The 24,387-nt window shown below is 45.4% G+C and overlaps 1 protein-coding gene across 1 annotated transcript in view; it reads right to left on the bottom strand.

Moving 5' to 3' along the window:
* CACFD1 (calcium channel flower domain containing 1) overlaps positions 1 to 24,387 on the bottom strand; it is a 65,488-nt gene that overhangs the window by 35,548 nt on the left and 5,553 nt on the right. The window contains exons 2-3 of the mRNA XM_053695374.1: positions 10,385 to 10,642; positions 768 to 840 (exon numbers count right to left, since the gene is read on the bottom strand). Of these exons, the coding sequence (XP_053551349.1) occupies positions 768 to 840; positions 10,385 to 10,502 (191 nt within the window). The 5' untranslated portion in view covers positions 10,503 to 10,642. The remainder of the gene's footprint in view (positions 1 to 767; positions 841 to 10,384; positions 10,643 to 24,387) is intronic.

Raw genomic sequence — 24,387 nt, 5'->3', positions numbered from 1 at the left:
AGTTATTAACCCCTAAATGCCGTTATTTAGCACAGCATTACTAAAAAAAAGAAGTTAGTGCAGGGCACGCACATGAGAGCCCTCCAGATACGATTAACCCACCACAGAAGCAGTCTGTCTCCTGGGTTTAAATGGCTTTCCTCACGGCCTGGGTACCCAGAAGAGATAGACACATTTATTTAAACCCATGCATGAGTTGGATAGCTTTGGATAAAACGCGTTGGACACGTAAAAACCTACAGTGTGCTGTGATGCTCACTCAGGACCTACTAATCTGCATTACAGTCTTGGCATCAGCTGTGATTATTATAGGAGGAACAGCCAGTCGCACACATGGCTCAGTGGGAGGGTTATGATACTTTTACTTTAAACCTGTGGTTTCCCATATGGGTTATTGGATTTTATGTTTTGCACTAAACAAATAATTTCTGAGCATATGTCTTATGTTTATCTGAGGGTGCCCACATACATGAGATCAGGAACCTGGTGCACGAGCAGTAAACTATAGCTTCACAATGTTTATAGGTGTATAAACACAGTCACTGCTTCATCATCACAATGTACATAACCAAATCTGAACAATGACTAAATGCACATATAGTGGTGTAACTGTAAATGTTTTGATAGCTGGTAAATAGACAGCTGGTTGGTAGCTAGACTAGATTAAATCAACTGATACATTGATAGATGATGATAGACAGATTATAGATAGATACAGGGACCGATAGATATGCAGATACAGTAGATGTCTTGTTATATATACGTACATCATCCAGACTCCCGCAGCTATGTTTAGAGGGTTGACGGTGACACAGTTCCACAGACCGGCTATGGCACACACTGGAAAACATAAAGCTGTATATTAGACGTGTATGTTGTAGGTCAATGCATTGGTCACATTTTGTAGGCAGTGATTTGATTAAATGTCCAGCGCTCTACGCAAGATAACGAGAGGGGTAAACGAGGGAGAGGGGGATTCATTTAAATAATAAATTAAAGATAATTCATTTAACCCCACTCACAACCTGATATTTAGTTTTGTGCTCTCCTTTTTAGCTCCCTTGAAATGTTATTGTTTTACAGGACCAGAATACAGCAAGTATATACAAATGAAACATATATATATATATATATATATATATATATATATATATATATATATATCTCCAACAAAAGCAGGCACTCACCGGGTTTGAAGTGGCAAAAAACTTTATTCCAGCAGTGACGTTTCTGGGTTTAACCCCGTCCTCAGAGTCTGAGGACGGGGGTAAAACCCCAAAGCGTCACTCTGTTGGAATAAAGTTTTTTGCCACTTCAAACCCGGTGAGTGCCTGCTTTTGTTGGAGGTCTATGAAATATGTTGCTGAGCACCCCGGTCATAAGGAAAGTATTGTGAGTGCTAAACTGCTGTGTATTGATTATATATATATATATATATATATATATATATATATATATATATATATATATACACACACATATATACACACATATATACACACACATATACACACAGTATCTCACAATAGTGAGTACACCCCTGACATTTTGTAAATATTTTATTATATCTTTTCATGTGACAACACTGAAGAAATGACACTTTGCTACAATGTAAAGTAGTGAGTGTACAGCCTGTATAACAGTGTAAATTTGCTGCCCCTTCAAATAACTCAACACACAGCCATTAATGTCTAAACCATTGGCAACAAAAGTGAGTACACCCCTAAGTGGTAACATCCAAATTGGGTCCAATTAGCCATTTTCCCTCCCCGGTGTCATGTGACTCGTTAGTGTTACAAGGTCTCAGGTGTGAATGGGGAGCAGGTGTGTTAAATTTGGTGTTATCGCTCTCACATGCTTTCATACTGGTCACTGGAAGTTCAACATGGCACCTCATGGCAAAGAACTCTGAGGATCTGAAAAAAAGAATTGTTGCTCTACATAAAGATGGCCTAGGCTATAAGAAGATTGGCAAGACCCTGAAACTGAGCTGCAGCACGGTGGGCAAGACCATACAGCAGTTTAACAGGACAGGTTCCACTTAGAACAGGCCTCGCCATGGTTGACCAAAGAAGTTGAGTGCACATGCTCAGCGTCATATCCAGAGGTTGTCTTTGGGAAATAGACAGATGAGTGTTGCCGACATTGCGGCAGAGGTTAAAGGGGTGGGGGTCAACCTGTCAGTGCTCAGACCATACGTCGCACACTGCATCAAATTGGTCTGCATGACTGTCGTCCCAGAAGGAAGCCTCTTCTAAAGATGATGCACAAGAAAGCCCGTAAACAGTTTGCTGAAGACAAGCAGACTAAGGACATGGATTACTGGAACCATGTCCTGTGGTCTGATGAGACCAAGATAAACTTATTTGGTTCAGATGGTGTCAAGCGTGTGTGGCGGCAACCAGGTGAGGAGTACAAAGACAAGTGTGTCTTGCCTACAGTCAAGCATGGTGATGGGAGTGTCATGGTCTGGGCCTGCATGAGTGCTGCCGGCACTGGGGACCTACAGTTCATTGAGGGAACCATAAATGCCAACATGTACAGTGACATACTGGAGCAAAGCATGATCCCCTCCCTTTGGAGACTGGGCCGCAGGGCAGTATTCCAACATGATAACGACCCCAAACACACCTCCAAGACGACCACTGCCTTGTTAAAGAAGCTGAGGGTAAAAGTGATAAACTGGTCAAGCATGTGTCCAGACATAAACCCTATTGAGCATCTGTCGGGCATCCTCAAACGGAGGGTGGGGGAGCACAAAGTCTCTAACATCCACCAGCTCTGTGATGTCATCATGGAGGAGTGGAAGAGGACTCCAGTGGCAACCTGTAAAGTTCTGCTGAACTCCATGACCAAGAGGGTTAAGGCAGTGCTGGAAATTAATGGTGGCCACACAAAATATTGACACTTTGGTCCCAATTTGGACATTTCCACTTAGGGGTGTACTCACTTTTGTTTCCAACGGTTTAGACATTAATGGCTGTGTGTTGAGTTATTTTGAGGGGACAGCAAATTTACACTGTTATACAGGCTGTACACTCACTACTTTACATTGTAGCAAAGTGTCATTTCTTTAGTGTTGTCACATGAAAAGATATAATAAAATATTTACACTGTTATACAGGCTGTACACTCACTATTTTACATTGTAGCAAAGTGTCATTTCTTCAGTGTTGTCACATGAAAAGATATAATAAAATATTTACACTGTTATACAGGCTGTACACTCACTACTTTACATTGTAGCAAAGTGTCATTTCTTCAGTGTTGTCACATGAAAAGATATAATAAAATATTTACACTGTTATACAGGCTGTACACTCACTACTTTACATTGTAGTAAAGTATCATTTCTTCAGTGTTGTCACATGAAAAGATATAATAAAATATTTACACTGTTATACAGGCTGTACACTCACTACTTTACATTGTAGTAAAGTGTCATTTCTTCAGTGTTGTCACATGAAAAGATATAATAAAATATTTACACTGTTATACAGGCTGTACACTCACTACTTTACATTGTAGCAAAGTGTCATTTCTTCAGTGTTGTCGCATGAAAAGATATAATAAAATATTTACACTGTTATACAGGCTGTACACTTACTACTTTACATTGTAGTAAAGTGTCATTTCTTCAGCGTTGTCACATGAAAAGATATAATAAAATATTTACACTGTTATACAGGCTGTACACTCACTACTTTACATTGTAGTAAAGTGTCATTTCTTCAGCGTTGTCACATGAAAAGATATAATAAAATATTTACAAAATTGTGAGGGGTGTACTCACTTTTGTGAGATACTGTTTTTTATATATGTATATATATATATATATATATATATATATATATATATATATACACACATATACATATACATACACACAGTATATATATATATAAAACACAAGGTCATGGCTGGAGGAAAGGAGAACACAGAAGGGCACATACTACACTTCATGCTGCCCTAGGCCAAGTCTAACATGCTTGCACTCCTCTTTGTTTAATTCACAGAGTGATACAGTGTCTGACTAGCACAGTCTGATATACATAACATGTTGTCTCCCTAAGCCTGTGTACTTGTCTTCTATATTATAGGAGCCTATAATAATGTCTCACCCAAGTGGGAAAACTTTCAGAATAATTTTGCAGCAATTAATTTTCAGTGGCCAAACTCCAGTCCCGCAATATTTGCAGGAGATAGTGCAGACTTTGGGCTCCATTTATTAAGCAGCGGATGCTACTTCGGAGCCCCATAGTTTCAGGTCCGCCTGAAATGGAAGTTAAGAAGCAGCGGTCATAAGACTGTTGCTCCTTAACCCACTGAAATCACCCAGATATGATCGGAATGATTGACGGCCCCTGCTAGCGGCCGATTGGCTGCCAGAGAGCAGCATTGTACAAGCATTTCACCAGAAATGCTTGTGCATTGATAAATGCCAATAGCGTATGCTACAGCGAATCATGTTTGCTCGACTATTGTTTAATCTACCCCTTGGTACTAAAGTAGAAAAGGCTTGCTCTGTGGGGGTTGGGGTTAGCAGAATTTACTTTGTTTTACAATATTTCATCTTATCAACTCTTCTGATGCCAATTAGGAATATATGTAGCAGGGTTAGGCTAGCCTGCAGTTTTCAGATCCAGTTCTCAAAAATGAAAAAACCCACAATTAGGAATTTATAAATTATGAATGTTTTTTATATTATAATCTCAACTTGTTTCATGTCCCTTAAATACAACCAAAATATCTGCCCTTAAAGGTTAGTTTTCTAGGTTTTTATCAGCAATATAACAGAGCCACAGGCATAAAGTTACTTATGCTGCCACTGACTGCGCCCACTGTTATTAAACTTGCATGGCATTCTACATACGATACACCCCCTCTTCTCGGCTGACAGCTCACCACAAGGAAAACAGCTATATATTATTCCCAAGTGTAACATTAGCTGTTCAGCAGGGACGGATGGAAAGAAATGGCTTAGGAATGAGGTTTTAGATAAATGCATAGAAAACATCAGTGATTAAGCACCGCATTGCGGAAAAAATAATCTGTATTCAGGTACAAAAGTTTTAAAATCCTGAAACAGGCTTATTGTGTTATCACACGGATTTGCAACTTAGGAGGAATTCAGGCAAACACCTCTTCAAAAGCCTGGTGGTGGTATCCATATTCCTGGTCTACTTTGCTGTGTAGATGAGCGTGTGTACTGATGTGACCAATCACTGTAGTATGTTGCAGGGTCAACTAAATCTCATCATACAAGCACACCTTCAGTGGTATTTTACAGCAAAAGTATGGCAGAGCAAATGATTATTGTTGATTTTGGTAAAGTAAGAAATCCGTATAATCCTAGGATTACCCAGGTAAAACGCACATTACCCAAGCAGCTGTGGGTAAAGCCTGATGTACTGTAATTCCCCCATCTACACTATTTAATTTGCCTCCGCCTGAGGGGTTCAAGGAAGGCGCCCGCCGATCCTCTGGCGACCATCCCAAGATTGACCCCCTTCATACCCCCACTGTAATTCCCCATCTTCACTATCTTTTTTGCCTTCGTCTGGGTTGAAGGGGGGCGAAGAGCTTGTATGCCTCATTCCCCAAGGCTTACTTTGGGAGGATGCCAGAGGATCGGTAGGGGGGCGCCTTCCTTGAACCCCCTAGGCGGAATCAAAAGAAATAGTGTAGATGGGGGAATTACATTATATCAGGCTTTACCAACAGCCGATTCGGTAATGTCCATTTTACATGGGTAAATATATATATGTATGGGGTTAACTGCCCGTGACTCTGGGGACAGTACAGCTTCCTGTGAGTGCCCGTGAGCACCCAGGGCTGAGCATGTTACAGGGTCATGGGATGTGTACCCGGTCCGGTATGAGAGTGAAGTCCTCTTCCGTGTTTTGTATATGTCTAGGGTGATTACATAGGCCTGTGCACCCTTCCCTTGTTCCCAGTTTGTTTGGATTTGAGAGCTTGCATTGTGTGGCTGTTTTAGGGTCCCAGGTATTGGAAAGGACCTTGATGTGGTACCTGAGCTTGTCCCATTTGGCCAAATGCGGTAACTAACCTTTCCATTTTTGCTTTTAAATCTTAGCTGAGAGCTTGTAAGTGAGTGCTGGGTTTTTCTCTGTGTGTTGTATTAATTTGTTTTGTAATTTTCCCTATGGTTCTTGCACCCAGACCTGTCTGGGGTTAACTGCCTGTGACTCTGGGGACAGCACAGCTTCCAGTGAGTGCCAGTGAGCACACAGGGCTGAGCATGTTACAGGGTCATGGGATGTGTACCCGATCCGGTATGAGAGTGAAGTCCTCTTCCGTGTGTTTATGTATGTATGTATGTGTATATATATATATATATATATATATATATATATATATATATAAAGCAAAGTCCTGTGTAGGAATGCACACCATATATTTAGTAGCAGCTGCCAGGGTGCAATGTCAAAGCAGTATATACTATGCTATAAAGGCAGCACTCACTGGTCATTTGTAAGTAAAATTTAGCTTTTAATAATACAAAAAGTTAAAATCTTGGGAAAAACATGTTTTCCCAAGATTTTAACTTTTTGTATTATTAAAAGCTAAATTTTACTTACAAATGACCAGTGAGTGCTGCCTTTTTTGCATAGTATATATATATATATAAAAAGCTGATAATAGAAGTACATTTGAAAATGTTATGTTTTATCTGAATAATGACAAAACAAAAAGTTTGCATGTTATAGGGAATTAAACCCTTTAAGGAGTAATTTGCATTGGTGCTCCTGTATAGAACAGCGTTCCAGCAAAGGTGGTAACAAAAAAAAGTGAATTCAAATGTGCCTAATATACGCATAAAACTGTCCTGAGGTTTAAAGAGATATTTCTGTCCAAATGTAAAAGAACATAGATGAATTACATGTTTGGTTAAAAACATATTTGCAATATACATGTAGTGGCAAAAATGCATCTAGTAAAAGGTATCACTGTTTTAGTGTTAGCATATATCTCTGCACGTGCATGTGATGCATAGCTAGATATTCTCAGTGCACCAGCATTTAAATACTGCAGCTGCTCAGAATGCCAGTGGGGATTGTATCATGTCAGCAGTTAACAAATTGAGTCATTAGTAGGTGGTATAAGCACCTTAGGCTCTCTAAGCAAGTGCTGTGTATAAAATGCTGGTGCACGGTGCATACTTAAATACACTTTTGAAACAGCTATAGCTTTTATTAGAAGCATTTTTGCTAATGCGTGTATATTATAAACATGCTTCTATTAAAGACTGAAATTCATCCATGTGGTTTCCAATTTTAGCTGGAATTTACTTTTAAAGGGAAATAACATTTAGATTTGTTCTTTATTGTCAGATAGAAATATGCCATTAAAATGTGTAAACGGGGATTATGAAACCATTAAACATATTTAAAGGGACATTGTACACTAGATTTTTCATTGCATAAATGTTTTCTGGCTGATCCATTTATAAGGCCCATCTGGTAGTGTTTTTATAAAAATGTATAGTTTTGCTTATTTTTTAAGTAAGATTGTGCTGATTTTCACACTCCTAACCACGCCCCACAGTGTCAGATGTATACATGTGTTTTACAGACTCCTGCTGGCTCCTGTTTATATCTGTCTTTTCATATGCAGGGGAGGCGTCTGCTCTTTTTGTTTACCCAGCTCCTTTCAGTGGGTGTCCCAGCCTTACTTCATAAACAATACTAAACTAAGTTTTAAAAAAATGTTATACTGGATTTTTAGATTGGTATCTGTGTGTATTCGTCTTTATAGTAGTGTCTATTGCATGCAGTTACATGAAAATTGGTGTATACTGCCCCTTTAATGGTGAAAATGAAAATGCACAATAGCTGCACAGGAAGTAGAAAAAAGGGAATATGGAACAGAGTAAAAAGGTAACAAAAAAAAAAAAAAAATCAGTATAATAAATGTCGGCATTTATCATTGCACAAGCAGTTCTTCTGAACTGAGGGTGCAATGCCGCCCCCTGCAGATTCGCGGCCAATCGGCCGCTAGCAGGGGGTGTCAATCAAACTGATCGTATTCGATCGATTTGATTTCTGTCCGCGGCCTCAGGGCAGGCGGACAAGTTATGGAGCAGCGGTCTTTAGACCATACGGAGCTTGATAAATATTCCCCAGTGTGCTACAAACCTGAAAACGATCTCTTTAGTAGTGTATAGTTATATGTTAGTGTTGAAATGCTTTTTGTGTACTGTGATTGCTATAAAACACATTATATACTGTTATGTAAACACAAGCGGCTGTATAAACATTCAAATAATTTCTGCTAAATAAACAACATTACAGTTAGGATTTAATATACAATACACTATTTATATTCTTCATAAACGTTGGATATTTGATGCCTGGAAGACGTGTTGATAGATATATAAACTATTTCATGGCTCGTGTCCTTTTAGTGCAGTTAATTGAAGCCAGTTGGCACAGCTATCTCTGTATTTACGGCCTTCTACAAAAGGCACGGATAGTTCAGTTTTAGGACCTCTACAGACCATGTTGACCACAAGCAAATTACAAAATACATCAGTTAAAAAAACTCTGCAGAGCTTTAGTGTTACTCCAAATTTAGTCCAAATGAAAAGCTCATACACAACCATAGTGGGTACAGATTGGTAGGTCACTAAAGACAGTAGCTTATCTTTGCTAATCTGTCATAACATATGTCAGGGCCACAGACACAAATAAGACACCTACTTATAGATAATAGTATGCAAGAGATTGAATGTACATATAGTTTAAAGAGACGGTAAAGTTACATTTGTAGTTGTGTATCAGAAATTATTTACTGAACTGCAACAGATCTGCATAGCAAATAAATGTTTTAAAAGTTTTTACATGATGTCATTTAGTAGGAAAATATACACACCCCTTGAATGTTATCATACTTCCTTTACTGTAACCAATAAGTGGCAAGCTCCTGCACATATCAGCCAATTACTGAGCAGCATGTAGGGGTGTCATACACACACACAGATATATATAAGAATATCTATTTACAAACACATAGAACATAATTACCTATGTGAAGAATGTTGGAATGGGAAATATTTACAGTAAATACACAGTTAATCACTTTATTAAATATGAATATTGCATAAATATGATTAGTCATGTTTTCAGTTACTTGACTGCAAGGGGCTCCAATGCACATATATACTGTGTGTGTGTGTATATATATATACCCAAGGCAGAACATACAGTGATCTGAGATGTCATCGCAGAAAATGCAACATGTCTGCAGAAAGGACAGGACACATACAGGAACTGTTAGTGCTTTAACTTTGTAGTGCTTCTTCACATTAGACTGTTCTCTTCAAACTGAGCTGTTCTCTGGCTGCACTGTGTAAGTTTTTCTTAACACAGCGCATCCAGAGCAAAGTGCTGTTTGAATTGAGCAGTCAAATATGCAGCAGCGTATTGCTTGTTGACTGGCTCTCAGATTTTTTCAAACCCACCCCCTAGCCTTTCCCAGTCTGTAAAGCTGTTTATTCTGAATGTAAGACGTTAGTATGAGCATTGCAGCTTTTGTATTACTACATTTCTATGTTGGACCAAGAGAAAAGGAAATGGATTTATTCAACAGACAGGCAGCTAATTTGCAATGCAATTTTCAACTACTGCACTATATTATAAAACGTTAAAAATTGCTTTATTCTTCAGTTAACCAACACATTACAACTGAACTGGTGCCTTAGTGTAACTGTCCAATTTTTTAAATTTCATTTAAAAATGACCTGCAGAAACATTTTCCCTTACAAAAATCTCATCGCAGAAAGTGAAGAAAAGATCTGCCTCTGGGTATATATATATATATGTATCTATGTGTTTATATATGTGTATATATGTCTGTAACTGTATTGTTAGATGTATTTTATGTGTTTGTGCTACTTTTTAATCAAGCATAACAGTTCACCAGAGCTCTGAATTTGAGCATTTACTTTCAATTCATAATTGGCGAGTTACCATGGCTTGCAAAAAGCCAACAAGAAATCAAATATTGCTGGCATGCAACGGTTAGCGCACCACTCATAGAGACCAATGTACTAAGAGGCGGGCGGACAGCTTCTCAAATTGCAATGCTGTCCGCCCGCTTTCACTACATACGGGCAGCGGATCTGTTAGTCCGATGGCCATATGTATCATTATACACTCAGTGTGTAATGCCCGCCCCACTGAAGGGGCTGTCAATCACCGAGAGCGAACACTCAGTGATTTTCCCTCGCCACCTCAGAGGTGGCGTAGGGTGCAAGCAGCAGTGGACAAATGACCACTGCTTCTTACATTGCAGGAGCAAGCTCCCAAGGCAAAGGTGCACAGTGTGTAGTAATACAAGAGAAAGCACTGCATGTTCTCACCTATACCGCCAACGACACCTGCGAGACGGCACAGCCATCGATACCACCAGGTCATGCCATCATCCTGAGGACGAGCAGTGTCCCCCTGCTCTGTCCCCTCTGGCTCTACAGCACTCATGTCTCAGATACTTCAGGTCACCTCCTCTGGACTGTGATGGCAACACAAGGTCACCTCTTGGTCAGATCTGACTGCAGCTGCCTCCTCTTAAGGCTGGGACCCCTGATCATTTCATCCTGCAAGTTCTAAGCTGCTCACACCTGTACAGAGGTAGGGTAAGAGATTTATAACTGAGATATACATTCCAAGCTCCTGTCTATCTATCTGTTTGTACTGTGTATATACAGTCCTCAGACACCCTGCTGCCTCTCTATTGTGTATATACAGTCCTCAGACTCCCTGCTCCCTCTGTACTGTGTATATACAGTCCTCAGACACCCTGCTGCCTCTCTATTGTGTATATACAGTCCTCAGACTCCCTGCTCCCTCTGTACTGTGTATATACTGTCCTCAGACTCCCTGCTGCCTCTCTATTGTGTATATACAGTCCTCAGACTCCCTGCTCCCTCTGTACTGTGTATATACTGTCCTCAGACTCCCTGCTCCCTCTGTACTGTGTATATACAGTCCTCAGACTCCCTGCTCCCTCTGTACTGTGTATATACTGTCCTCAGACTCCCTGCTGCCTCTCTATTGTGTATATACAGTCCTCAGACTCCCTGCTCCCTCTGTACTGTGTATATACTGTCCTCAGACTCCCTGCTCCCTCTGTACTGTGTATATACAGTCCTCAGACTCCCTGCTCCCTCTGTACTGTGTATATACTGTCCTCAGACTCCCTGCTGCCTCTCTATTGTGTATATACAGTCCTCAGACTCCCTGCTCCCTCTGTACTGTGTATATACTGTCCTCAGACTCCCTGCTCCTTCTGTACTGTGTATATACTGTCCTCAGACTCCCTGCTCCCTCTGTACTGTGTATATACTGTCCTCAGACTCCCTGCTCCCTCTGTACTGTGTATATACAGTCCTCAGACTCCCTGCTCCCTCTGTACTGTGTATATACAGTCGCCAGACTCCCTGCTCCCTCTCTACTGTGTATATACAGTCCTTAAACTCCCTGCTCCCTCTGTACTGTGTATATACAGTCCCCAGACTCCCTGCTCCCTCTCTACTGTGTATATACTGTCCTCAGACTCCCTGCTCCCTCTCTACTGTGTATATACAGTCCTCAGACTCCCTGCTCCCTCTGTACTGTGTATATACTGTCCTCAGACTCCCTGCTCCCTCTGTACTGTGTATATACAGTCCCCAGACTCCCTGCTCCCTCTCTACTGTGTATATACAGTCCTCAGACTCCCTGCTCCCTCTGTACTGTGTATATACATTCCTCTGACTCCCTGCTCCCCTGTACTGTGTATATACTGTCCTCAGACTCCCTGCTCCCTCTGTACTGTGTATATACAGTCCTCAGACTCACTGCTCCCTCTGTACTGTGTATATACAGTCCCCAGACTCCCTGCTCCCTCTGTACTGTGTATATATTGTCCTCAGACTCCCTGCTCCCTCTGTACTGTGTATATACAGTCCCCAGACTCCCTGCTCCCTCTGTACTGTGTATATACAGTCCCCAGACTCCCTGCTCCCTCTGTACTGTGTATATACAGTCCCCAGACTCCCTGCTCCCTCTCTACTGTGTATATACAGTCCTCAAACTCCCTGCTCCCTCTGTACTGTGTATATACTGTCCTCAGACTCCCTGCTCCTTCTGTACTGTGTATATAGAGTCCTCAGACTCCCTGCTCCCTCTGTACTGTGTATATACTGTCCTCAGACTCCCTGCTCCCTCTGTACTGTGTATATACAGTCCCCAGACTCCCTGCTCCCTCTCTACTGTGTATATACAGTCCTCAGACTCCCTGCTCCCTCTGTACTGTGTATATACAGTCCTCAGACTCCCTGCTCCCTCTGTACTGTGTATATACTGTCCTCAGGCTCCCTGCTCCCTCTGTACTGTGTATATACAGTTCTCAGACCCCCTGCTCCCTCTGTACAGTGTATATACTGTCCTCAGGCTCCCTGCTCCCTCTGTACTGTGTATATACAGTTCTCAGACTCCCTGCTCCCTCTACTGTGTATATACAGTCCTCAGACTCCCTGATCCCTCTGTACTGTGTATATACAGTCCCCAGACTCCCTGCTCCCTCTGTAATGTGTATATACTGTCCTCACACTCCCTGCTCCCTCTGTACTGTGTATATACAGTTCTCAGGCTCCATGCTCCCTCTGTACTGTGTATATACAGTCCCCAGACTCCCTGCTCCCTCTGTACTGTGTATATACAGTCCCCAGACTCCCTGCTCCCTCTCTACTGTGTATATACAGTCCTCAAACTCCCTGCTCCCTCTGTACTGTGTATATACTGTCCTCAGACTCCCTGCTCCTTCTGTACTGTGTATATAGAGTCCTCAGACTCCCTGCTCCCTCTGTACTGTGTATATACTGTCCTCAGACTCCCTGCTCCCTCTGTACTGTGTATATACAGTCCCCAGACTCCCTGCTCCCTCTCTATTGTGTATATACAGTCCTCAGACTCCCTGCTCCCTCTGTACTGTGTATATACAGTCCTCAGACTCCCTGCTCCCTCTGTACTGTGTATATACTGTCCTCAGGCTCCCTGCTCCCTCTGTACTGTGTATATACAGTTCTCAGACCCCCTGCTCCCTCTGTACAGTGTATATACTGTCCTCAGGCTCCCTGCTCCCTCTGTACTGTGTATATACAGTTCTCAGACTCCCTGCTCCCTCTACTGTGTATATACAGTCCTCAGACTCCCTGATCCCTCTGTACTGTGTATATACAGTCCCCAGACTCCCTGCTCCCTCTGTAATGTGTATATACTGTCCTCACACTCCCTGCTCCCTCTGTACTGTGTATATACAGTTCTCAGGCTCCATGCTCCCTCTGTACTGTGTATATACAGTCCTCAGGCTCCCTGCTCCCTCTGTACTGTGTATATACAGTCCTCAGGCTCCCTGCTCCCTCTGTACTGTGTATATACAGTCCTCAGGCTCCCTGCTCCCTCTGTACTGTGTATATACAATCCTCAGGCTCCCTGCTCCCTATGTACTGTGTATATACTGTCCTCAGACTCCCTGCTCCCTCTGTACTGTGTATATACTGTCCTCAGACTCCCTGCTCCCTCTGTACTGTGTATATACTGTCCTCAGACTCCCTGCTCCCTCTGTACTGTGTATATACAGTCCTCAGACTCCCTGCTCCCTCTGTACTGTGTATATACAGTCCTCAGAATCCCTGCTCCCTCTGTACTGTTTATATATAGTCCTCAGGCTCCCTGCTCCCTCTACACTGTGTATATACAGTCCCCTGACTCCCTGCTCCCTCTGTACTGTGTATATACTGTCCTCAGACTCCCTGCTCCCTCTGTACTGTGTATATATAGTCCTCAGACTCCCTGCTCCCTCTGTACTGTGTATAAACAGTCCTCAGACTCTCTGCTCCCTCTGTACTGTGTATATACTGTCCTCAGACTCCCTGCTCCCTCTGTACTGTGTATATACAGTCCTCAGAATCCCTGCTCCCTCTGTACTGTTTATATACAGTCCTCAGGCTCCCTGCTCCCTCTGCACTGTGTATATACAGTCCCCTGAATCCCTGCTCCCTCTGTACTGTGTATATACAGTCCTCAGACTCCCTGCTCCCTCTGTACTGTGTATATACAGTCCTCACACTCCCTGCTCCCTCTGTACTGTGTATATACTGTCCTCAGACTCCCTGCTCCATCTGTACTGTGTATATACAGTCCTCAGACTCCCTGCTCCCTCTGTACTGTGTATATATATAGTCCTCAGACTCCCTGCTCCCTCTGTACTGTGTATATACAGTCCTCAGACTCCCTGCTCCCTCTGTACTGTGTATATACTGTCCCCAGCCTCTCTGCTCCCTCTGTACTGTGTATATACAGTCCTCACACTCCCTGCTCCCTCTGTACTGTGTATATACTGTCCTCAGACTCCCTGCTCCCTCTGTACTGTGTATATACAGTCCTCAGACTCCCTGCTCCCTCTGTACTGTGTATATATAGTCCTCAGACTCCCTGCTCCCTCTGTACTGTGTATATACTGTCCCCATCCTCTCTGCTCCCTCTGTACTGTGTATATACTGTCCTCAGGCTCCCTGCTTCCTCTGTACTGTGTATATACTGTCCTCAGACTCCCTGCTCCCTTTGTACTGTGTATATACAGTCCCCAGACTCCCTGCTCCCTCTGTACTGTGTATATACAGTCCTCAGGCTCCCTGCTCCCTCTCTACTGTGTATATACAGTCCTCAGACTCCCTGCTCCCTCTGTACTGTGTATATACAGTCCTCAGATTCCCTGCCCCCTCTGTACTGTGCATATACAGTCCTCAGACTCCTTGCTCCCTCTGTACTGTGTATATACAGTCCTCAGGCTCCCTGCTCCCTCTCTACTGTGTATATACAGTCCTCAGACTCCCTGCTCCCTCTGTACTGTGTATATACAGTCCTCAGATTCCCTGCCCCCTCTGTACTGTGCATATACAGTCCTCAGACTCCTTGCTCCCTCTGTACTGTGTATATACAGTCCTCAGGCTCCCTGCTCCCTCTCTACTGTGTATATACAGTCCTCAGACTCCCTGCTCCCTCTGTACTGTGTATATACAGTCCTCAGATTCCCTGCCCCCTCTGTACTGTGCATATACAGTCCTCAGACTCCTTGCTCCCTCTGTACTGTGTATATACAGTCCTCAGACTCCCTGCTCCCTCTGTACTGTGCATATACAGTCCTCAGACTCCTTGCTCCCTCTGTACTGTGTATATACAGTCCTCAGACTCCCTGCTCCCTCTGTACTGTGTATATACTGTCCACAGACTCCTTGCTCCCTCTGTACTGTGTATATACTGTCCTCAGACTCCCTGCTCCCTCTGTACTGTGTATATACAGTCCTCAGACTCCCTGCTCCCTCTGTACTGTGTATATACTGTCCTCAGACTCCCTGCTCCCTCTGTACTGTGTATATACTGTCCTCAGACTCCCTGCTCCCTCTGTACTGTGTATATACAGTCTTCAGACTCCCTGCTCCCTCTGTACTGTGTATATACAGTCCTCAGACTCCCTGCTCACTCTGTACTGTGTATATACAGTCCTCAAACTCCCTGCTCCCTCTGTACTGTGTATATACAGTCCTCAAACTCCCTGCTCCCTCTGTACTGTGTATATACAGTCCTCAGACTCCCTGCTCCCTCTGTACTGTGTATATACAGTCCTCAGACTCCCTGCTCCCTCTGTACTGTGTATATACAGTCCTCAGACTCCCTGCTCCCTCTGTACTGTGTATATACAGTCCTCAGACTCCCTGCTCCCTCTGTACTGTGTATATACAGTCCTCAGACTCCCTGCTCCCTCTGTACTGTGTATATACAGTCCTCAGACTCCCTGCTCCCTCTGTACTGTGTATATACAGTCCTCAGGCTCCCTGCTCCCTCTGTACTTTATATATGCAGTCCTCAGACTCCCTGCTCCCGCTGTACTGTGTATATACAGTCCTCAGACTCCCTGCTCCCTCTGTACTGTGTATATACTGTCCCCAGACTCCCTTCTCCCTCTGTACTGTGTATATAATGTCCCCAAGCTCCCTACTCCCTCTGTACTGTGTATATACTGTCCTCAGACTCCCTGCTCCCCCTGTACTGTGTATATACTGTCCTCATGCTCCCTGCTCCCTTTGTACTGTGTATATACAGTCCTCAGGCTCCCTGCTCCCTCTGTACTGTGTATATACTGTCCTCAGGCTCCCTGCTCCCTTTGCACTGTGTATATACAGTCTTCAGGCTCCCTGCTCCCTCTGTACTGTGTGTATACAGTCCCCAGACTCCCTGCTCCCTCTGTGCTGTGTATATACTGTCCTCAAACTCCCTGCTCCCCCTGTACTGTGTATATACTGTCCTCAGGCTCCCTGCTCCCTTTGCACTGTGTATATACAGTCTTCAGGCTCCCTGCTCCCTCTGTACTGTGTATACAGTCCTCAGACTCCCTGCTCCCTCTGTACTGTGTATATACAGTCCTCAGACTCCCTGCTCCCTCTGTACTGTGTATATACAGTCCTCAGGCTCCCTGCTCCCTCTGTACTTTATATATGCAGTCCTCAGACTCCCTGCTCCCGCTGTACTGTGTATATACAGTCCTCAGACTCCCTGCTCCCTCTGTACTGTGTATATACTGTCCCCAGACTCCCTTCTCCCTCTGTACTGTGTATATAATGTCCCCAAGCTCCCTACTCCCTCTGTACTGTGTATATACTGTCCTCAGACTCCCTGCTCCCCCTGTACTGTGTATATACTGTCCTCATGCTCCCTGCTCCCTTTGTACTGTGTATATACAGTCCTCAGGCTCCCTGCTCCCTCTGTACTGTGTATATACTGTCCTCAGGCTCCCTGCTCCCTTTGCACTGTGTATATACAGTCTTCAGGCTCCCTGCTCCCTCTGTACTGTGTGTATACAGTCCCCAGACTCCCTGCTCCCTCTGTGCTGTGTATATACTGTCCTCAAACTCCCTGCTCCCCCTGTACTGTGTATATACTGTCCTCAGGCTCCCTGCTCCCTTTGCACTGTGTATATACAGTCTTCAGGCTCCCTGCTCCCTCTGTACTGTGTATACAGTCCCCAGACTCCCTGCTCCCTCTGTACTGTGTATATACTGTCCTCACACTCCCTGCTCCCTCTGTACTGTGTATATACAGTCCTCAGGCTCCCTGCTCCCTCTGTACTGTGTATATACAGTCCACAGACTCCCTGCTCCCTCTGTACTGTGTATATACTGTCCTCAGACTCCCTGCTGCCTCTGTACTGTGTATATACTGTCCCCAGACTCCCTGCTCCCTCTGTACTGTGTATATACTGTCCTCAGGCTCCCTGCTCCCTCTGTACGGTGTATATACAGTCCTCAGACTCACTGCTCCCTCTCTACTGTGTATATACAGTCTTCAGACCCCATACTCCCTCTGTACTGTGTACATACAGTCCCCAGACTCCCTGCTCCCTCTCTACTGTGTATATACTGTCCTCAGACTCCCTGCTCCCTCTGTACTTTGTATATACAGTCCTCAGGCTCCCTGCTCCCTCTGTACTGTGTATATACAGTCCTCAGACTCCCTGCTCCCTCTGTACTGTGTATATACTGTCCTCAGACTCCCTGCTCCCTCTGTACTGTGTATATACAGTCCTCAGACTCCCTGCTCCCTCTCTACTGTGTATATACAGTCCTCAGACTCCCTGCTCCCTCTACTGTGTATATACAGTCCTCAGGCTCCCTGCTCCCTCTGTACTTTGTATATGCAGTCCTCAGACTCCCTGCTCCCGCTGTACTGTGTATATACAGTCCTCAGGCTCCCTGCTCCCTCTGTACTTTGTATATGCAGTCCTCAGTCTCCCTGCTCCCTCTGTACTGTGTATATACTGTCCTCAGACTCCCTGCTGCCTCTGTACTGTGTATATACTGTCCCCAGACTCCCTGCTCCCTCTGTACTGTGTATATACTGTCCTCAGGCTCCCTGCTCCCTCTGTACGGTGTATATACAGTCTTCAGACCCCATACTCCCTCTGTACTGTGTATATACAGTCCTCAGACCCCCTGCTCCCTCTCTAATGTGTATATGCAGTCCTCAGACTCCCTGCTCCCTCTGTACTGTGTATATACAGTCCTCAGACTCCCTGCCCCCTCTGTACTGTGTATATACTGTCCTCAGACTCCCTGCTCCCTCTGTACTGTGTATATACTGTCCTCAGACTCCCTGCTCCCTCTCTACTGTGTATATACAGTCCTCAGACTCCCTGCTCCCTCTGTACTGTGTATATACATTCCTCTGACTCCCTGCTCCCCCTGTACTGTGTATATACTGTCCTCAGACTCCCTGCTCCCTCTGTACTGTGTATATACAGTCCTCAGACTCACTGCTCCCTCTGTACTGTGTATATACAGTCCCCAGACTCCCTGCTCCCTCTGTACTGTGTATATATTGTCCTCAGACTCCCTGCTCCCTCTGTACTGTGTATATACAGTCCCCAGACTCCCTGCTCCCTCTGTACTGTGTATATACAGTCCCCAGACTCCCTGCTCCCTCTGTACTGTGTGTATACAGTCCCCAGACTCCCTGCTCCCTCTCTACTGTGTATATACAGTCCTCAAACTCCCTGCTCCCTCTGTACTGTGTATATACTGTCCTCAGACTCCCTGCTCCTTCTGTACTGTGTATATAGAGTCCTCAGACTCCCTGCTCCCTCTGTACTGTGTATATACTGTCCTCAGACTCCCTGCTCCCTCTGTACTGTGTATATACAGTCCCCAGACTCCCTGCTCCCTCTCTATTGTGTATATACAGTCCTCAGACTCCCTGCTCCCTCTGTACTGTGTATATACAGTCCTCAGACTCCCTGCTCCCTCTGTACTGTGTATATACTGTCCTCAGGCTCCCTGCTCCCTCTGTACTGTGTATATACAGTTCTCAGACCCCCTGCTCCCTCTGTACAGTGTATATACTGTCCTCAGGCTCCCTGCTCCCTCTGTACTGTGTATATACAGTTCTCAGACTCCCTGCTCCCTCTACTGTGTATATACAGTCCTCAGACTCCCTGATCCCTCTGTACTGTGTATATACAGTCCCCAGACTCCCTGCTCCCTCTGTAATGTGTATATACTGTCCTCACACTCCCTGCTCCCTCTGTACTGTGTATATACAGTTCTCAGGCTCCATGCTCCCTCTGTACTGTGTATATACAGTCCTCAGGCTCCCTGCTCCCTCTGTACTGTGTATATACAGTCCTCAGGCTCCCTGCTCCCTCTGTACTGTGTATATACAGTCCTCAGGCTCCCTGCTCCCTCTGTACTGTGTATATACAATCCTCAGGCTCCCTGCTCCCTATGTACTGTGTATATACTGTCCTCAGACTCCCTGCTCCCCCTGTACTGTGTATATACTGTCCTCAGACTCCCTGCTCCCTCTGTACTGTGTATATACTGTCCTCAGACTCCCTGCTCCCTCTGTACTGTGTATATACAGTCCTCAGACTCCCTGCTCCCTCTGTACTGTGTATATACAGTCCCCAGACTCCCTGCTCCCTCTCTACTGTGTATATACAGTCCTTAAACTCCCTGCTCCCTCTGTACTGTGTATATACAGTCCCCAGACTCCCTGCTCCCTCTCTACTGTGTATATACTGTCCTCAGACTCCCTGCTCCCTCTCTACTGTGTATATACAGTCCTCAGACTCCCTGCTCCCTCTGTACTGTGTATATACTGTCCTCAGACTCCCTGCTCCCTCTGTACTGTGTATATACAGTCCCCAGACTCCCTGCTCCCTCTCTACTGTGTATATACAGTCCTCAGGCTCCCTGCTCCCTCTGTACTGTGTATATACAGTCCTCAGGCTCCCTGCTCCCTCTGTACTGTGTATATACAATCCTCAGGCTCCCTGCTCCCTATGTACTGTGTATATACTGTCCTCAGACTCCCTGCTCCCCCTGTACTGTGTATATACTGTCCTCAGACTCCCTGCTCCCTCTGTACTGTGTATATACTGTCCTCAGACTCCCTGCTCCCTCTGTACTGTGTATATACAGTCCTCAGACTCCCTGCTCCCTCTGTACTGTGTATATACAGTCCCCAGACTCCCTGCTCCCTCTCTACTGTGTATATACAGTCCTTAAACTCCCTGCTCCCTCTGTACTGTGTATATACAGTCCCCAGACTCCCTGCTCCCTCTCTACTGTGTATATACTGTCCTCAGACTCCCTGCTCCCTCTCTACTGTGTATATACAGTCCTCAGACTCCCTGCTCCCTCTGTACTGTGTATATACTGTCCTCAGACTCCCTGCTCCCTCTGTACTGTGTATATACAGTCCCCAGACTCCCTGCTCCCTCTCTACTGTGTATATACAGTCCTCAGACTCCCTGCTCCCTCTGTACTGTGTATATACATTCCTCTGACTCCCTGCTCCCCCTGTACTGTGTATATACTGTCCTCAGACTCCCTGCTCCCTCTGTACTGTGTATATACAGTCCTCAGACTCACTGCTCCCTCTGTACTGTGTATATACAGTCCCCAGACTCCCTGCTCCCTCTGTACTGTGTATATATTGTCCTCAGACTCCCTGCTCCCTCTGTACTGTGTATATACAGTCCCCAGACTCCCTGCTCCCTCTGTACTGTGTATATACAGTCCCCAGACTCCCTGCTCCCTCTGTACTGTGTATATACAGTCCCCAGACTCCCTGCTCCCTCTCTACTGTGTATATACAGTCCTCAAACTCCCTGCTCCCTCTGTACTGTGTATATACTGTCCTCAGACTCCCTGCTCCTTCTGTACTGTGTATATAGAGTCCTCAGACTCCCTGCTCCCTCTGTACTGTGTATATACTGTCCTCAGACTCCCTGCTCCCTCTGTACTGTGTATATACAGTCCCCAGACTCCCTGCTCCCTCTCTACTGTGTATATACAGTCCTCAGACTCCCTGCTCCCTCTGTACTGTGTATATACAGTCCTCAGACTCCCTGCTCCCTCTGTACTGTGTATATACTGTCCTCAGACTCCCTGCTCCCTCTGTACTGTGTATATACAGTTCTCAGACCCCCTGCTCCCTCTGTACAGTGTATATACTGTCCTCAGGCTCCCTGCTCCCTCTGTACTGTGTATATACAGTTCTCAGACTCCCTGCTCCCTCTACTGTGTATATACAGTCCTCAGACTCCCTGATCCCTCTGTACTGTGTATATACAGTCCCCAGACTCCCTGCTCCCTCTGTAATGTGTATATACTGTCCTCACACTCCCTGCTCCCTCTGTACTGTGTATATACAGTTCTCAGGCTCCATGCTCCCTCTGTACTGTGTATATACAGTCCTCAGGCTCCCTGCTCCCTCTGTACTGTGTATATACAGTCCTCAGGCTCCCTGCTCCCTCTGTACTGTGTATATACAGTCCTCAGGCTCCCTGCTCCCTCTGTACTGTGCATATACAATCCTCAGGCTCCCTGCTCCCTATGTACTGTGTATATACTGTCCTCAGACTCCCTGCTCCCCCTGTACTGTGTATATACTGTCCTCAGACTCCCTGCTCCCTCTGTACTGTGTATATACTGTCCTCAGACTCCCTGCTCCCTCTGTACTGTGTATATACAGTCCTCAGACTCCCTGCTCCCTCTGTACTGTGTATATACAGTCCTCAGAATCCCTGCTCCCTCTGTACTGTTTATATATAGTCCTCAGGCTCCCTGCTCCCTCTACACTGTGTATATACAGTCCCCTGACTCCCTGCTCCCTCTGTACTGTGTATATACTGTCCTCAGACTCCCTGCTCCCTCTGTACTGTGTCTATACAGTCCTCACACTCCCTGCTCCCTCTGTACTGTGTATATACAGTCCTCAGACTCCCTGCTCCCTCTGTACTGTGTATATATAGTCCTCAGACTCCCTGCTCCCTCTGTACTGTGTATAAACAGTCCTCAGACTCTCTGCTCCCTCTGTACTGTGTATATACTGTCCTCAGACTCCCTGCTCCCTCTGTACTGTGTATATACAGTCCTCAGAATCCCTGCTCCCTCTGTACTGTTTATATACAGTCCTCAGGCTCCCTGCTCCCTCTGCACTGTGTATATACAGTCCCCTGAATCCCTGCTCCCTCTGTACTGTGTATATACAGTCCTCAGACTCCCTGCTCCCTCTGTACTGTGTATATACTGTCCTCAGACTCCCTGCTCCCTCTGTACTGTGTATATACAGTCCTCAGACTCCCTGCTCCCTCTGTACTGTGTATATATATAGTCCTCAGACTCCCTGCTCCCTCTGTACTGTGTATATACAGTCCTCAGACTCCCTGCTCCCTCTGTACTGTGTATATACTGTCCCCAGCCTCTCTGCTCCCTCTGTACTGTGTATATACAGTCCTCACACTCCCTGCTCCCTCTGTACTGTGTATATACTGTCCTCAGACTCCCTGCTCCCTCTGTACTGTGTATATACAGTCCTCAGACTCCCTGCTCCCTCTGTACTGTGTATATATAGTCCTCAGACTCCCTGCTCCCTCTGTACTGTGTATATACTGTCCCCATCCTCTCTGCTCCCTCTGTACTGTGTATATACTGTCCTCAGGCTCCCTGCTTCCTCTGTACTGTGTATATACTGTCCTCAGACTCCCTGCTCCCTCTGTACTGTGTATATACAGTCCCCAGACTCCCTGCTCACTCTGTACTGTGTATATACAGTCCTCAGGCTCCCTGCTCCCTCTCTACTGTGTATATACAGTCCTCAGACTCCCTGCTCCCTCTGTACTGTGTATATACAGTCCTCAGATTCCCTGCCCCCTCTGTACTGTGCATATACAGTCCTCAGACTCCTTGCTCCCTCTGTACTGTGTATATACAGTCCTCAGACTCCCTGCTCCCTCTGTACTGTGTATATACTGTCCACAGACTCCTTGCTCCCTCTGTACTGTGTATATACTGTCCTCAGACTCCCTGCTCCCTCTGTACTGTGTATATACAGTCCTCAGACTCCCTGCTCCCTCTGTACTGTGTATATACTGTCCTCAGACTCCCTGCTCCCTCTGTACTGTGTATATACTGTCCTCAGACTCCCTGCTCCCTCTGTACTGTGTATATACAGTCTTCAGACTCCCTTCTCCCTCTGTACTGTGTATATACATTCCTCAGACTCCCTGCTCACTCTGTACTGTGTATATACAGTCCTCAAACTCCCTGCTCCCTCTGTACTGTGTATATACAGTCCTCAAACTCCCTGCTCCCTCTGTACTGTGTATATACAGTCCTCAGACTCCCTGCTCCCTCTGTACTGTGTATATACAGTCCTCAGACTCCCTTCTCCCTCTGTACTGTGTATATACAGTCCTCAGACTCCCTGCTCCCTCTGTACTGTGTATATACAGTCCTCAGACTCCCTGCTCCCTCTGTACTGTGTATATACAGTCCTCAGACTCCCTGCTCCCTCTGTACTGTGTATATACAGTCCTCAGACTCCCTGCTCCCTCTGTACTGTGTATATACAGTCCTCAGACTCCCTGCTCCCTCTGTACTGTGTATATACAGTCCTCAGGCTCCCTGCTCCCTCTGTACTTTATATATGCAGTCCTCAGACTCCCTGCTCCCGCTGTACTGTGTATATACAGTCCTCAGACTCCCTGCTCCCTCTGTACTGTGTATATACTGTCCCCAGACTCCCTTCTCCCTCTGTACTGTGTATATAATGTCCCCAAGCTCCCTACTCCCTCTGTACTGTGTATATACTGTCCTCAGACTCCCTGCTCCCCCTGTACTGTGTATATACTGTCCTCATGCTCCCTGCTCCCTTTGCACTGTGTATATACAGTCCTCAGGCTCCCTGCTCCCTCTGTACTGTGTATATACTGTCCTCAGGCTCCCTGCTCCCTTTGCACTGTGTATATACAGTCCCCAGACTCCCTGCTCCCTCTGTGCTGTGTATATACTGTCCTCAAACTCCCTGCTCCCCCTGTACTGTGAATATACTGTCCTCAGGCTCCCTGCTCCCTTTGCACTGTGTATATACAGTCTTCAGGCTCCCTGCTCCCTCTGTACTGTGTATACAGTCCCCAGACTCCCTGCTCCCTCTGTACTGTGTATATACTGTCCTCACACTCCCTGCTCCCTCTGTACTGTGTATATACAGTCCTCAGGCTCCCTGCTCCCTCTGTACTGTGTATATACAGTCCACAGACTCCCTGCTCCCTCTGTACTGTGTATATACTGTCCTCAGACTCCCTGCTGCCTCTGTACTGTGTATATACTGTCCCCAGACTCCCTGCTCCCTCTGTACTGTGTATATACTGTCCTCAGGCTCCCTGCTCCCTCTGTACGGTGTATATACAGTCCTCAGACTCACTGCTCCCTCTCTACTGTGTATATACAGTCTTCAGACCCCATACTCCCTCTGTACTGTG

The sequence above is a fragment of the Bombina bombina genome, chromosome 12, assembly GCF_027579735.1.
Source record: "Bombina bombina isolate aBomBom1 chromosome 12, aBomBom1.pri, whole genome shotgun sequence".
Taxonomy (NCBI): domain Eukaryota; kingdom Metazoa; phylum Chordata; class Amphibia; order Anura; family Bombinatoridae; genus Bombina; species Bombina bombina.
The sequence above is the reverse complement of the archived record's forward strand: the minus strand, read 5'-3'. Positions and strand labels throughout refer to the sequence as shown.